At 38.1% G+C, this 14945-nt stretch overlaps 1 protein-coding gene across 8 annotated transcripts in view; it reads left to right on the top strand.

Annotated features, from left to right (window-relative positions):
- The first annotated feature begins 615 nt into the window (after positions 1-615).
- Positions 616-14945, top strand: part of EPHA5 (EPH receptor A5) — a 343436-nt gene continuing 329106 nt past the window's right edge. For 4 of the 8 annotated variants that reach the window (XM_064367513.1, XM_021666284.2, XM_064367510.1 and 1 more), the window contains exon 1: positions 616-1538. In XM_064367513.1, coding sequence (XP_064223583.1) covers positions 1358-1538 — 181 coding nt within the window. In that variant the 5' untranslated portion in view covers positions 616-1357. Of the gene's footprint in view, positions 1539-1899; positions 1971-2001; positions 2074-14945 lie in introns of those variants that run through there. The other 4 variants (XM_021666294.2, XM_021666293.2, XM_021666290.2 and 1 more) reach the window with 3 other exon arrangements.

Below are 14945 nucleotides of genomic sequence, written 5' to 3'. Positions count from 1 at the left end.
CAATAGTGAAATTCTTTGACTCCTTGAAATCTCCAACAGAGCTACCGCCTCTCTATTTACACAACGATTTACTTCTGAAGAAAACGTTGAGTAATTATCCCATTCCAGCCATCAAAGTCTGGGAAGAACAGAAAGGGTCAGCAGCGGTAAGCGGTGTGGGTGTTTAAGAAACTAGCCACGGACCAGCAGAGCCCGCGAATGCGCGGCGATGTGACGACAAGGTTGTTGATGCCACAAGCCTGTGAGGGGCAGCAGGAAAAATGCCAGACGGAGGGACCCGCATCTCTAAGGGCTGCCAGCTGAGCTGGGGCTGATCTCGCTTCCGCCTCCCGGGAGCACCAGTCCTCGCCAGCGTCGTCAGGAGGATTCCTCGCCCTAATTATCCCGGGAGGAAGACGCGCCTTTCCCGGAGACCTCTAGGCAACACTCACCACGGCAGCCTCCAGATTACTTCCCTTCGTGGGTGTGTGACTTCGCTGAAGCAACTCACACTTACAGTAGATTCTCACTGGCGAGGCTGCGAGCAGCGGAGGGCGGGGGAGCCGGGAAGAGGAGGAGGGAAGGAGGGTGGGAGGCGCTGAGCGGGGAGGCAGAGGAGACGCCGGAGCTCCAGACACAGCAGGAGCGCGCCTTGGCGGTGCAGTTTCAACCTCGCCTTCGCAGCGGCTCACACACCGCCTCCTCCCCGAGCAGCGGGAACCGCAGCAGCTCCCGGGCCGCCGCAGCCCGGCTCCGCGCTCCTGCCCGCCGTCCGCCGTCAGTCCCTCCCCTCGTCAGCGCTCAGCCCGCAGCGATTTCCTTCTGTCAGCCTCTTTGAACTCTGGATCTTTGCCTTTGATCGCTGCTCTCCTGTTTTTCACTCCCCACATTTTCTCAACTCCTCATTCTTTATCCTTAGCCATCCTGCTTTTTTCCTTTTTTTTTTTAATCGGGGATTTCGTCATAAAATGATTTGTCTTCCTTACCTTCGTCCATTTCAACACTGAAGACTGCAAAGAAGCTTCACCTTTCCCCTAGTGGCATCTAAAAATTCTCAATCCTTAAAAAGTCTTTTTAAAAGGCAGAGGAACAGGACACGGGACCCTCTCGACACCCCTTGATCCGAGTCCAGAACTGCGCTAGCAACCAGAACTAATTCATTTAACCCCACCAAAGGGGAAGGCGACAGGAGCCAGAAGCAAACTTCAGCTGGCTCAGCGGATCCGTGGTTCCCGCATTTGGAGGAGCCGCGTGCCAGAAGGCGTAGGACCCCACGGGGGGGACCAGAGGACTCCCGAGTCTCCCTCGGCCGCTCCGCGAGGCCGAAGCGGTGGATTGAGCCGCGCGGGACAGCGGCAGCGGAGGAGGCTCGGAGAAGATGCGGGGCTCAGGGCCCCGGGGTGCGGGACGCCGGCGGCCCCCGGGCGGCGGCGGCGTCACCCTCAGCACCCCAGCTTCCCTGGCTGGCTGCTACCCTGCACCTCGCCGGGCTCCCCTCTGGACGTGCCTTCTTCTGTGCGCCGCACTCCGGACCCTCCTGGCCAGCCCCAGCAACGAAGGTAGGGAAATGGGGGTGGGGACCGCGGCTACCTGGGGCGGAGGGGCTAGGCGGGGCCTGGGGAGTTCGGGTCCCGGAGCGCTGGACGCTGCTGCTGCGGACTAAATCGCACTCTCATCTCAAATTAATATTTGTCGTCCCCGTCCGCTGGCCTTTCGCTTCCCTCTGCGGTTTTTGGTTGCATTGTTTGACATTAGCTGCGGAGTGCTGGGCAAGGAACAAGCATGTGGACAGAGATTGGTTGGGGGGCTGGGAAGGTGGAAAACCTTGGGGGAAAGGAGGTCCGAGGTCCGCGCCAGGGGGATGGGTGCGGCTGGGGCTCACTTAAGGCGCGTGGGGAAGTGACATACCGGGCTTGAGGGAGTGGGTACTGTTTGAAGCTCAGCAACAAGGATCTCGGGAGCAGTGGGGCTTTTAGAAACCGTTATTTGAGGCCAGTGATGGGAAAACGTTGTGGGGGTGGCTGAATGCTTTTATTTTTGGGGAAAGTGCCTGCTGGGAGCTGTTATTTAGGGCATCACCAGCTGCTATTCTGGGTGGGTGGCAGGAGCTTTTATTTCTCGTGGGAGGGGTATAGCGAAGGACAGAAGGCGCCCCACACTGTTGGGTGCCCTTCTTCTTGGGGGAGTTAATTGTCACACTCAAGCCAAGGTGGAAGAAGTCGAGGAGGTGGGATGCCGCGGGCGGAGGGGTGAGGGGGAGCGTCGTGTCGCTGCTAGGAAGTTGCTGGTAGAACCCACCTGGGCATGTCTTAGGGAGGGAAATGACCTGCTTTGGCCAGCACAGCATGGGAGTACCCAGCCCCCCTCCCTACCTCAAATCCTGTGCTCCGGACTCAGAATACTGTCCCTGCCTTTCTCTGGGAGAGTAGGGCCGGCATGGGAGCAACACCTGTGTCGCTCTCCGTGCTCCCAGAGCAGTGCTCAGCCCCTTCTGCCCGCCCACCTCTTGGACCTGAATCCTCTGCCCATGGGTTCCCTCCAACCCAGCTCGCTCCTCTCCCACACCCTGACGGCGCTGGGGTCTCAGCCCAAGGGCGCATTTCTCCCGGAAGGGCGGGAGCAGCATCTCAGATTCAGATCAGGGTTATTAGGAACTGTCAGCTCCACCGTGAAAACATGGAAAAGCCTACCCCCTTTGGCTAGAAGGTTGGGGTTTCAGTTTGGGATTGTGGATGTGACGTGTGACGCTCAGAACCTTACAGAAATTCCTTTCACTCCTGGGCACGGGACGCTAGACCGGAAAGATGAAGCAGCAGTGGTGGAGTCGTGTGTGTCCTCGTGACTTGCATGGGTTCAGTCTCCACTGTAGGAGAAGACGCTGAGCTGGTATCCCAGCAATGCCAGGTCTAAAGGAACGGCGTGAAAGCAGGGCAGATGGAGGATCCCTTACCCCTATCCCATGAACTTTCTCTCTCTTTAACCTCTAAGTTTATTTTTTTTTTTAAATTCTGATTAAAGGCATATGTGTATTTACCTACATTTATCTTTATGCATATATAGGTGATCTGTCATGCCTAAGCCGAACAATCGGGCATTTTCCCTTTCTGATAAAGTTGAAAAAGTGTTTTTGGGACTCCTAGACCTTTTATGAACACCTTATGCTAAATTCATTCTGTTAGATGTCTGGAGGATTATAATAGGGTTAGAGAAGGTTATTTTATTAACTGTCTTATTCCACCGAAAGGGGCATCTTGGTTTGAATTTAAAGAGGTTTAACAGTAATGTCATTCATCCGTTCGTGTTAGATTGCAAGTCCTTTCTCCAGGTGTGATGAAAGAGGAGAACTTAGGTGGAGATGAAAAGGCGTCGCTTTGGTTAGAAAATTGGAAGAACTGAATTCTCAGGGAGAGTGACACTGAATAGGAACAAGAGCCAAGACTGTGCAGGGAGGAAGAGGCAGAAGGAAACGGAAGGAAGGAGAAATAGCGCCGGTCTCCTAAGGTGTTGAAAGCAGAGCTTGAATCTTGTGAAACGAAGCCTGGCTGTTGTTACAGATTTAACACTCACAAATTGTATTGTCTTACCTCATCTAGTCCGTCACACAGCAAAACTTAGACTACAGTGAGATGGGGCCTGGAGATCTAATCAAATATGAGATGTACTTTACCACCTGGTGATCTGAAAAAAGCCTGCTGTTTGGGGGGCACATTTTGTGATATGTCACTATTATGCTTAATTGGAAACTAAATTGTATAAATATCTGTCATTATCTAATTCATCCTATCTTAGCTGAGCACAGTTTTCTATCTTTCCACTTGGTATTCCAGACCTTTATTTCTGCTCTGTGAAATTTGCATTCTTCTCTTCCTTTTGTTTCCCCATGCTATTGCTATAAATTGAGCAGCAGAGTATATTAAAATATTTATTTATGTTAAAATATTTATAAAATGTTTGGGGTTTTTAGAGATTCAGATTAGAGTTTCCCAATTTGCTTTTTTGCTTCTGGAGGGACTTTGTAAGGTCAGAAGACAGAAAGACTTGATGGATATGCTGGACTCATTCATCACTTGTTCTCATATAATTTGCCTTCTGCAATCTATAGATGCTTAGTGATTTCCCAAAGAGTGTGTGTGTGTGTATGTGTGTGTGTGTGTGTGTATTATGAAAAAAAAAAAAAAACATGTTTTAAGACATACAGAATAAATGTGAGTGTACATAGTTGGTATTCTAGTCATTTCTTAAATTTAACTTTATTAGATATAAACAAGCAGAATTGAACAGAAGAAGCCAAACGTGTCTGGAATTTTCGACTGTTATGAAATGTATTTATTTGGCATGTTAGTGTATGTTAGATAGCAGACAATAAGAGGAAAATTTATCCTTTAGTCTGAATTCTAAAGGGTCTGAATTTAGTCTGAATTTATAAGATAAATATATCCTTAGTAGTTTTATTATATTAGTCATAAACTACATGTGGAAGAAACCTTTGACCTACAATATAATATTCAAAACTTTTTTATTATAAAAGATTTCAGAGGCATATTTAGGAACAGATTTCTCTCTGATCAAGCAGGACAAATATTAGCAAGTGTATCTACAAGTGAAAGTTTAAATACATTTAGTAAGTAAAGGGTTCATGTCCACTGTTATGAATTTTGGAGATGACCCTGAACTTAGCAGTAACTGCCACTTTTTGCTGTCTGGAGATATATTTGTAAACAAGCATTATTTGACAAGTGCTTTTCACAGCAGGGATTCTTGGCCAATTACTGCTGAACAGCTCTGCATTGAAAATGATTCACCCGCAGTGAATCAAGCTTAATTCATTGAAGCTACAGTCAGTAATGTCCCAGTAAAGTGCTTCTGACAGTTGTCAGCAGTTTGGATTTGAAAAGTCCAGTTTCTTGTCTCTGAATGTTTCGTGTGTTTGAGAAAGTGGGATAGAAACACATAAGGGGGGAAGAAAAGACTAAACTGCTTCAAAAACAATCATAGAATTGTAAATGGTTTCCTTGGAAAGATAAAAAAGGGGGAAAAAGTTTGTTTTAGGGTTTTTCTTGGCTTATAATAGAACCAGGCCCATAAAATAGATTGGAGGACATAATAGATTTGTAAAACTAAATGGCTTTATTCTGTGGCCTTGTCATCCTGTTGTAATTCATTTCCTTTTAGATAAATCTGCAGGACCCCACAGAAAAAGGACAGTAAAATCATTTCCTCACCAGGACATTACTGAACAAGAAAAGAGAGCCATTACCCCATTTGAATCATAGATTGTTGAAACTACAAGGGAGCATGAATGGTTTTGGCTTTTTGCTTAATAAACCATGAAAAGGAGACCTAAGTCTTGACATTTTAAGCTCTTTTGAGGTAGACAAAGATCTTCTTGGGTGTTAGGGTGACAGGTAAGAGGATTTCATTTCCTCATATAAGACAGAGAAGACTGAACAATTTCTGCATTTACAACAAAGATTTAGCTTTGATTTGAAATATTCTTGTTGTAATATTGTCATCTGGAAATACTGTTGGCTCTTTATTCCAATCCACATAAGATATAGTTGATAAGGAATAAAAGATTCACTTTTTTAACCTAGAAAAGCATTATTACTATATTTATATTATTAAGCTCTATAAAATGTGACCAGAGTATGTGTTTTTGTATATTTACATGCAAAATCAGAATGAAATGATACAGCTATTTATAGCAAACATTTCCAAACTTTTTAATTAAATATTTTATTCAGCATTGATTGGCCCTGTTGAGAAAATAACTACACTTTAGTTATTTCTACCACACTTTTGCTGATTGACTTTACCACTTGAATCTCCGTTGTCTGGAGTGCTTTTTTAAATGTATTTGCTTGAAGGGCAATTAGTTTCTTTTTCATTTGGTAGAAACCTTTCTACCTTTGGTTGCAAAAATAGAATGTAATGTGTGTAATTATATTAGCTAACTATAGCTATTCTCCCTTTTATGAATCAAATTTATTGTTCTTTTTCAAAAGAAAAATATACTGTTCATATTTCAAAGAAATAATTGCTGAACAAATTATCGATAACTCCTTAGACATTATTTTTTCAATTTAAATTAGCAGATATTTAATATATTCTAGTTTACTAATGAATAGTTCCAATTTAAGTTAGCAGGAGTAACTAATTATTTAAAGATTATGACATCATTTTAAGCAATATTAAAATAGTTCACAATGGTTTTTATAAAGCATCAGAATTAATTGAGGTTTGAATTTCATGCCTTGCTTATTAATCATTAAAAATTGATTGTAGTATTTGCCTTTTATTTTTCTTTTCAGTAAAAGTGAATTGTGATTATAAAAGCAATATCAGAGCTAAAAATGTAAAGTGTTACTTAGAAACTCAGAATGATTCTTACTGTTATAATCTCTCCAGTGAATATATTTCAGGAGGTGAATGGCTCCCACTGCTATGCCCTTCTGAGTAAATATGTATTTTGTTATTTTATCAAAATTTATGTAATCAATAGGGTAGATAAGGGTTTCTCAAAGGAGTTATTTTAGTCCATTGTATACATATACACCTAATGGAGTAGTTAACTGATTTTAAAAAGTGTATCATATGTTCTATATTAGTGTAATTGGCACTGACGTTTCTATGGGTGTATATAAAGGTAGACAAAAAGCAAAATGACTTCTCAAGGCTTTGTAAACACAGATTGAAATGGTTCATATCTTTTAGAAAAAATTATTAGTACCTATCTTTAATTAACAAAATGTTTATTGAGTGAGATGCATTAGAGATAGGAAATACATAAAAAAATAGATTTTCTGATGTATTAATAACAATTTTTGAAGGCACTATATAGCAGTTAGAAAACTGGCAATTATTAGATGTTGAAAATATGTTCTAAATAATTGGTTCCATTGAAAATGTTTGTTTTGAAATATGAACAATCTATTTTTAAGTACTTGGTTTTGAAGTTCCAAAACAATTAGCAGGAATTCTTAGGATAGTTTTCTTTATTTAATATTACTTTTAGTTTCTGACTTTCCAGACATTTGTTTGTATTCAGCTAATGAGATAGATTTTAAAGCGTTTGAGCAAGGCAAAAATGGAAGCACTGTAGCAATTTTAAATATAAATTTTGAACAACAGTTTATTTTTGACAACCCATTTATTAACATATGCAAAATGTCTTGTAATGAAGTTTTCATAAAAATAGAATCTGATGTCGTATAAATTGTAGTGTGAAATAGGCATTTCCACATGAAGCTCCATTCATGAATATTGAAACTTTATTGGAATTCTCATTTTTCTTTTGACCCTATAGAATTCCCATATAGATGATTTATTCATCGCAATTATTATTATCACATAAAAGAAAGATATAGCTCTAATTTAAAAATTCCTATTATCATAACAATAAGAAGTATTTAATTAAGTGGTTAAAAATGTAATTCTGATCAATGAATTTCAAGAATGGGATTTTAAAGTTCCCATTTAAACTATTTTATTACCATCTTAAACAATTGTTACCTAATAAAATCTGTTAGTGCAAAGAAAAATAAATAGAAAGAAAAAGTGCTATAAGACACATAAGAATTTGAATTATGTCTGGTGAAATTTGTAGTAATTGAAAGTCTTGTTCTTTTTCTTTTCTTTTTTTTTTTTTTCCCTAAAAGCTCAAATTTTCATCCAGCATCACTAATGAGAATCCCAGGTGTTACAAAGTCATAAAATGAAACTGTAATTTAGTAGGTGCCCCAGTTGGAGTTCTTAAAAACTCTGTGGTTTAGCATGATGACATTTATTAACTGTCATTTTAATGTTAGTGTAAGTTTTGATATGATTTTAAATTTATAGTGATTTAAAGAAATCAAAACCATAAGCAGTTATTTCTATATTTAAAAATTGCCTGAAAAATCCTTTTAAAAAAAAGTGTGTGTGTTTTGACTTTAGAGTGCCATTTAATGGCATCCCAGTTTAAAACGTTCTAGTAGGTTCTATTCATAATTAAACTTTTCTATAGCTCTTCTTTTCCTGTAGGGTTTGCAGTCTTTAGTATCTGATCAGCTTATATGTTACTTTATTAATATCACTTACATTATTACTTATACTATAGAAGAGCATAACAAAACCTTGTTGAACAAAAGTAGAACCTAGGGCATGCCATCTTTCCTCTGTGTCTCTCAGTGACAAAGTGTTCATGCCTTTAATCATTGTGTTTTTATTAAGCAGAGTGCAATAACTTGCCTGGCTTTTTGGTGTATGTCCCCATGGATGTGTTTTGGCTGTATGGAAAAGTTATGGGAAGGTTGGAATAAAGGATGGGGAGAGGCATGTCAATGTTATCACCACAAACTTGATATTAATAACAATTTTGAGTATTGGTTTCAGTCTTATTTTTTAAAATATCATCCCTGCCCACACACATACTCTCACACACTCACACATTCTGATTTTACATTTGTTTTATTGTGTCCCTAACGATAAAAACCACAGCCTAATGACAAAAAAGAACCCCTAGTTCATTTTGTTTCATACATTTTTTTTCCCTTCTATTTCTCTGTAATATCTGTTTTGCTGAGTTATGCCAAACACTTGTTGTGTTGGACACCCCACAGATTAAATAATTGGGATTAAAGTGTCTGGGATAATTCTAATTATGTTTTAGTTGCTGGACTATTGCCCAGGCCATCTTCTGCATTCATCAAGCTTGTCTTCAGTTCTAAATAAACTAGCCCCGCAACTCTGTTAAGTAAATGATTCTGGTAAAAAATAAAAAATAAAAATAAAAAATAAAAATAAAGAGCCAAAACCTGAGGGTTGAAATATTTTGCATATGCTTTGTGAGAAAACGTTCCTACTTGGAAACATGTTTCAGACTAAGTATTGGAAGAGCTAGAGAAAATACAGTCTGTTCTTTTACTCAGAAATGGGTAATGTCTTTTTTCTCTAATACTAATTTTACACTCTTATTTTCATTTGTCATGCCTGTCTTCCTCTCTTCCTCCCTTCCTCTTTCTCTTCCTTCCTCTTTCTCTTCCTTCCTCCTTTTATCCCACAAAATGCCAAAATGATTTAGGAGGGTAAGACCCCATGCCTGTTATGTTCCAACACCCTCAAGGAAGTCAAGATTTCAGAATGTGCATTTGTTAAGAAGATAATATATAGTCTTCTTGCAAAGAAATTGTGGGACTCCATGCCTACAGAATAGATTGTGTCAAACCCAGTTATACCTTTTTTTCACTTAATTCATACATCAGAAGTGTTTAAGACATCTCTATCAGTTTTGCCTTTCTTATAAGATAGCTAACTTATTTATTTTGCACTGACAGCTCCCTCCCTTTCCAGGATGCTTGTTAAAGTCTTTTCTATGGAAAGGCAAATTCAGTAGGCAGATATGGCTGGCACCTGTTCAGCCCAGCAGTCCACAGCAAGAGCTTGCTGGGAGAGCCAAGCTCTAACTTTCACCCAATGCTTTCACCATGTGTCCTAGCAGGAAAGGTGAGGCTGACTGCCCAGTCTTGTGGAAGATGACAATGTACTGTCGTCTCACTCTAAGAGTTTCACTCCAGGCAGTGTAGTAATGCCTTACCGAGTCTCCGAAGAGGGGATACAGCCAGACTTCTGACTTAGAAGATAGAAAGAAAGAAAACTTCTGTGTCTGAAGGATTTTAACCACGCCTAGTTCCGAAGCATGATATTTGATTTCTCTAGAAGGAAGAAAGGCAGCAATAACCACAACAAAACTATCTTAAACATACAGATTTGAGTCATTGTTTTTGATTTAAACTTGTAAAAAAAAAGTAGGGAAGTAATTAGTTGCAGTGGAAGTACAGAAAAACCAACAACAAAAAAAGCAAACAAAAACAGTATTAAAAATCTGTTTTAAATTCAAAAACAAACATGATTTTATTTTTTGTTTGTGCTAGTCTCTAACACTTACTAACTCTAGATTATTTGGTCCTTATTTATTTATTTTAAACTTCAGTTCAATTATCTATATTAGGGTAATAATGGTACTGCCTACTTCATATACTTGCTATGGAAAACAAATGAAATTAAACCATTTTCTAATTATTAGAGCACTACACAAACATAGGAGCAGGGGAAGTCTGGGAATATAACTGATTAAAAGCCCTCCATGGTCTCTGTGTGTTACTCTTTGTTTGCTGGGTAAGGATAAAAATAAAAGGTTATATTATTTGAGGAAATTCCATTAAGAAATGGAGTAGAAAAATATTTTACTTTTGCAAATTTAACAGAAACATGGGTTTTTATGAACACTTTGCTCATGCCTCAAGTGGTATGGAAGTGGCCCATGTCTTTGAGGGTCCTATAGCTTAACTTTTATTAACTTTATGATAGTCATGTCTCTTGCAGGATAGTTCAGAACGGGGAGATGTAGAGACCATGAACCCGGCTCAACCATGGTCTTATACAGTGGTATGGTCTTGAACCATCCACTTCAGATTCCACATAGTTAAAATGAAGATGTAAAGGCACACCCATAAGGTTGCTGTGAAAATAAAATAATAATGTACCTATTAAGTTTCCTAAAGTCAAGTGGGTACACAAACATGTTAGAACCTGTCTTCCTCCTTTTCTCCCATTACTACATATAGAGTATTTAAGGTATGACACTCACAGATGCTCATATGACTTCCTTACATTGTATGGTTAAAGGGCATGTGGGCTGGGAAAACAGTCTGAGGAAAGGAATTGATATGCACATTTTCCACAGAACTATCCAAGGTAAAAATCAACCACTTGACATTGTCTTGATTTTCTGCTGTTTTTTCTCATTATTTAATATTGAATATTGGAATTTGATTAGGAAACAAATGGAAAACCATAGGTACAAGCGTTATGGGTTGTAAATGTTGTATTTTACCTCATTTACTCTCATGTAGACTGGTAGAGGGCAGATTTTTTTTTTTTTTTTTTTTTTGCCATAAAACATATCAAGAATTATCTTCAAATATTTTGAATGTTTAGTCCTATAATAACATGTTTTCAGTTTCACTTTTAAATATACACACATATATGTATAAAATGTCATATATATATATAGTCTGTATAGAAAGTCGTTAAAAGGACATGAAAGATGCTGCTGAAAATAAATAGTTGGAAGAATTAAATTCTTAGAAATTACTAATATTATAAGTCAACACCTCTACATTTAGTTTGAAATATATAGATTTATTATCTGTACAATTATATGCAGAGTAAAAAATATTACCTGGAAATATAATTGGATTTTTAGATTTTCAAAGGTATTAATGTAATTTCATAAAAGCTTATCTTTTTTATTTAGGTGAGCATAAACAGGTAAAAGAAAGTTTGGAATGTGTTATATTTAGCTCTGCTTTTAAAATGTATGCATGTGTTTTCAGGCTCATGAATGCACATATCTGTATAAAGTAATAATAACTAACATATATTATTGACTTACTGTGTGTGGGGAATTGTTCTAAGTGGTTTACATATGTATTAATTTATTTTCTTCAAAACAAGTCTTAAAAATGTATGTGAAGTCTTGGAGATATTTCCTTTCACACTTACTCATAGCTCTAATTTTTTCCCTGTCATTAAACCCTTGATCAGCTGCTAGTCATCATACTCTTACACACTGATTTACCTCCTATTAGTCTTCTCTCTTCATTGTTCAGATCTCCACTAGCACAAGGGAAGATCTGTTCCTGCATGTTTTCCTGTTCCCATTTCATGGCATGTATGCTTTACCTTTCCTGTTTTTTTCTGTTTCTCTAGTATATAAGCAATCCAGTTCCCAGTCTCTAGCCCAGAACATACACTCTAGATCTAGCCTTGCATACCCCAAATTATTATTATATTCAGAAATATACCCAAAATTATTATTATATTAAGAAGTTTTTTAAAGATGTGCTATCTATTGCTCGGTAGTATGATCACTACCTCTTGCTTTGTTAAAAATAGTTTTATTCTAACTCATGATGAATTCTATTATTTTAGGCAGCACTACTGTTTATAACAAGAGAGAAGACTGAAGGGTTCCCTGGAATGCTTACCTTTCATCTCCTGTCCAAGCCAACCCTTTGGGTGTTTTTTTCCTCCTTTATGTACAGGGTTATATTAAATATTTTATAATCAACATTATGTTGCTTATATTATGAAAAAATACTATTCCACATGAATCGCATAAAAGAGCCTGTAGAATAGATTAGAGGAACTAAATGTTATAAACAAGGGAACTGAAAGAAGAGATTTGATTTATTAAAAAATTAGAACTAGTATCAAAGCCAATGTCTTATTACTGCAGAACCAGTGCAAAATTTTAGCTGAGGTATATCAAAAGGGTAAAATCATAGGCTTAGGAACCTGGCTCAACTACTTAGAGCTGTGTGACTTGGGCAAGCTAGTAAACCTCTCTGTGCCTATGTTTTCTTGTCTGTGAAATGGGATGGTTATAACAATATGGTTTAGAATTGAAGATTGAGTTCTCATTAACAATGTACTTCATAGGCTGGGCACCATGGCTCATGCCTGTAATCCCAACACTTTGGGAGGCCGAGGAGGGTGGATCATGAGGTCGAGAGATCAAGACCTTCCTGGCCAACATGGTGAGACCTCGTCTTGGTTGGGCATGGTGGTGCATGCATGTAGTCCCAGCTACTTGGGAGGCTGAGGCAGGAGAATTGCTTGAACCTGTGAGGCAGAGGTTGCAGTGAGCTGAGATTGTAGCATTGCACTCCAGCTTGGCAACAGAGCGAGACTCTGTCCCAAAAAAAAAAAAAAAAAAAAATTGCTTCATAAAAGTTCTAGCACATAGTAAGTAATATATATGTTAAGTATTACATGTGTTAAAACAGTGTGGGTTGGCACTCTAATATTGAGCAAAGTCTACTTTTCTACATTAGTCAGTGAGTACTGTCTAATATTCATTGCAAATAGAAATGCCAGGAGAAAAACACTTGACTTCAGTTCAATAGCTCAAGCAGCCCTTCTTTGTACCCTGAGTAAAACCTTTCAGTGGTCCTCCAGTGCCCTCAGGATAAAAATCTAAGTCCCTCAGTCTGAGTACAAAGTTCTCAGTATTTTGCTTCTGGCCCATCTCTCCTGCCAGTTCCCCTTCCCTGCATTCCAAGCTTCTGTGGTGAAGAACTGCTCTTAGTGCAGTGGGATCCTATGAGCTCAGTCAGAAACACTCACCTCTTTTCTTCACTGGATAGTCTGATATTTATGCCTAGGTCTATACAAGATTTTCCCAGGAGTGTGTGCCCATTTTTATTCTAGGTGTTGCCTGTCATACTGAGATGGAATTGTGTTTTTGTTTGTCTGTACATTTCTGATCTTTGATGGGAATAGAGATCTCCATAAAAAGTAAAGGTAAACCAGAAAAAAAAAAATTATCTTCTGAACTGAGAATCACCACTGAAATAGTATAATTTGTCAAAGAAAGAAAGTTAGTTCCAAAAAAACTGGCAGCAAAATCTCTCTTTTTTTTTTGCATTTATCAATGTATCAATATAAAGAAGCCTGCCTGTCTGTAAACTCATTGAGAGTCAGCTTCAATGCTTTGCTATTCCATATGGAGCATCTCAGTAAAGTATATTATAATCTATACATTTCTGTTTAGTGAACAAATATTATTAAGTAACTTATTTGTTTCTTTAAAGCCACTGCTGTTAAGTACACCCAGTCGTACCTGATGACTCTATTGTTGCTGAAGCCAATATAGCTCTTTTCACAAATTCGTAACTAATGGAGTTCAGAATCTCTGGTACTATAGTCTTTCCAAAACTGAAAAGTTACCAACTGAACGATTGTATGATTTGCCAACCAAAGCAAGTTAAGTCCAAGAAATTTGTTAGTAGAATACTGTATTTTAGACTTACCAAAAGAATCAATGAGAAGAAAGTCCTACTGAGATTAGCAAGCTGCTAGAAAACAATTAGTAGATATCCTGTGGTCACTATATCTTTGTAATTTAATCAACTGCAGCTTTCCCAAGACCCCTGTTTTCTTATGATAAATTTTCTGAATTCCTATAACTTGAGCTACTAATAGCCAACATAATTTTTTTTTTTTGCTTAGCATATTTTAATTTTACCTCCAGAAAAACAATTGATATAAAACATGTGTTTCTAAATGGTTTAAATTTCATGGGAGTGGAAGATTTACTTCTTCATTTGTTCTACATTTCCTGGATTATTTTGACTGTCACTTACTTTATGAAGTACTTTAGATTTGCAAGCTGGATAGAATTCCTAATATTGCAGGGAAAATAGCAAAACAATTGATGTTATTAATGGTCTGAATAGAATAGCATTATAAGAAATTTATACATAAGAAAAATTAAATTATGTGATAAAGGCTTTTTAAGTACAGTTTGGTTGGCATCTGGTTAGTGTTTTTAATTAACTATTTCTCCAGAAAAAAAAAAACAACACATATTTTCATTTACTTTAAAATAATACCAAATATATCCAAAATATCAGAGGGTTAATATTGGATTCTCCTAATCTATAAGAATTCTTTGAATTAAATTTTCCTCTAGATGGGAGGGTTAAAATGATAAATGCTGTGGAGACTATTGCCACATAATCACCTTCAATTTTCATAACAACCCTGTGTAATTGAAATTATTATTCTAGTTGATGGAGTAAAATTGTGTTTTGGGAAATTTCAGTAATTTTTCACTAGGTCATATAGCACCTAAACTGACAGGATAGAATCAGGTGAATATGACTCTGGAGCTCTGGGTTGCACCCATTTTGCTAGAGATTATATTTATCTAAATATACTTAGTATTATGATTTATATTTTATTTATGCATACCATCTTTCAAGGAAGGAATAATGTTTTATAAAAAGAGTATGCTTCAGCCAGACACTCTGGCTCATACCTATAATCCCAGCACTCTTAGAGGCCAAAACAAGCATATTGCTTGAGCTCAGGAGTTTGAGACCAGCCTGGGCAACATGGCAAAATCTTGTCTCTACAAA

The sequence above is a fragment of the Aotus nancymaae genome, unplaced genomic scaffold (assembly GCF_030222135.1).
Source record: "Aotus nancymaae isolate 86718 unplaced genomic scaffold, 86718_ANA_hifiasm-v0.15.2.pri h1tg000006l, whole genome shotgun sequence".
NCBI classification, from domain to species: domain Eukaryota; kingdom Metazoa; phylum Chordata; class Mammalia; order Primates; family Aotidae; genus Aotus; species Aotus nancymaae.
This window is presented reverse-complemented; position numbering and strand designations above follow the sequence as displayed.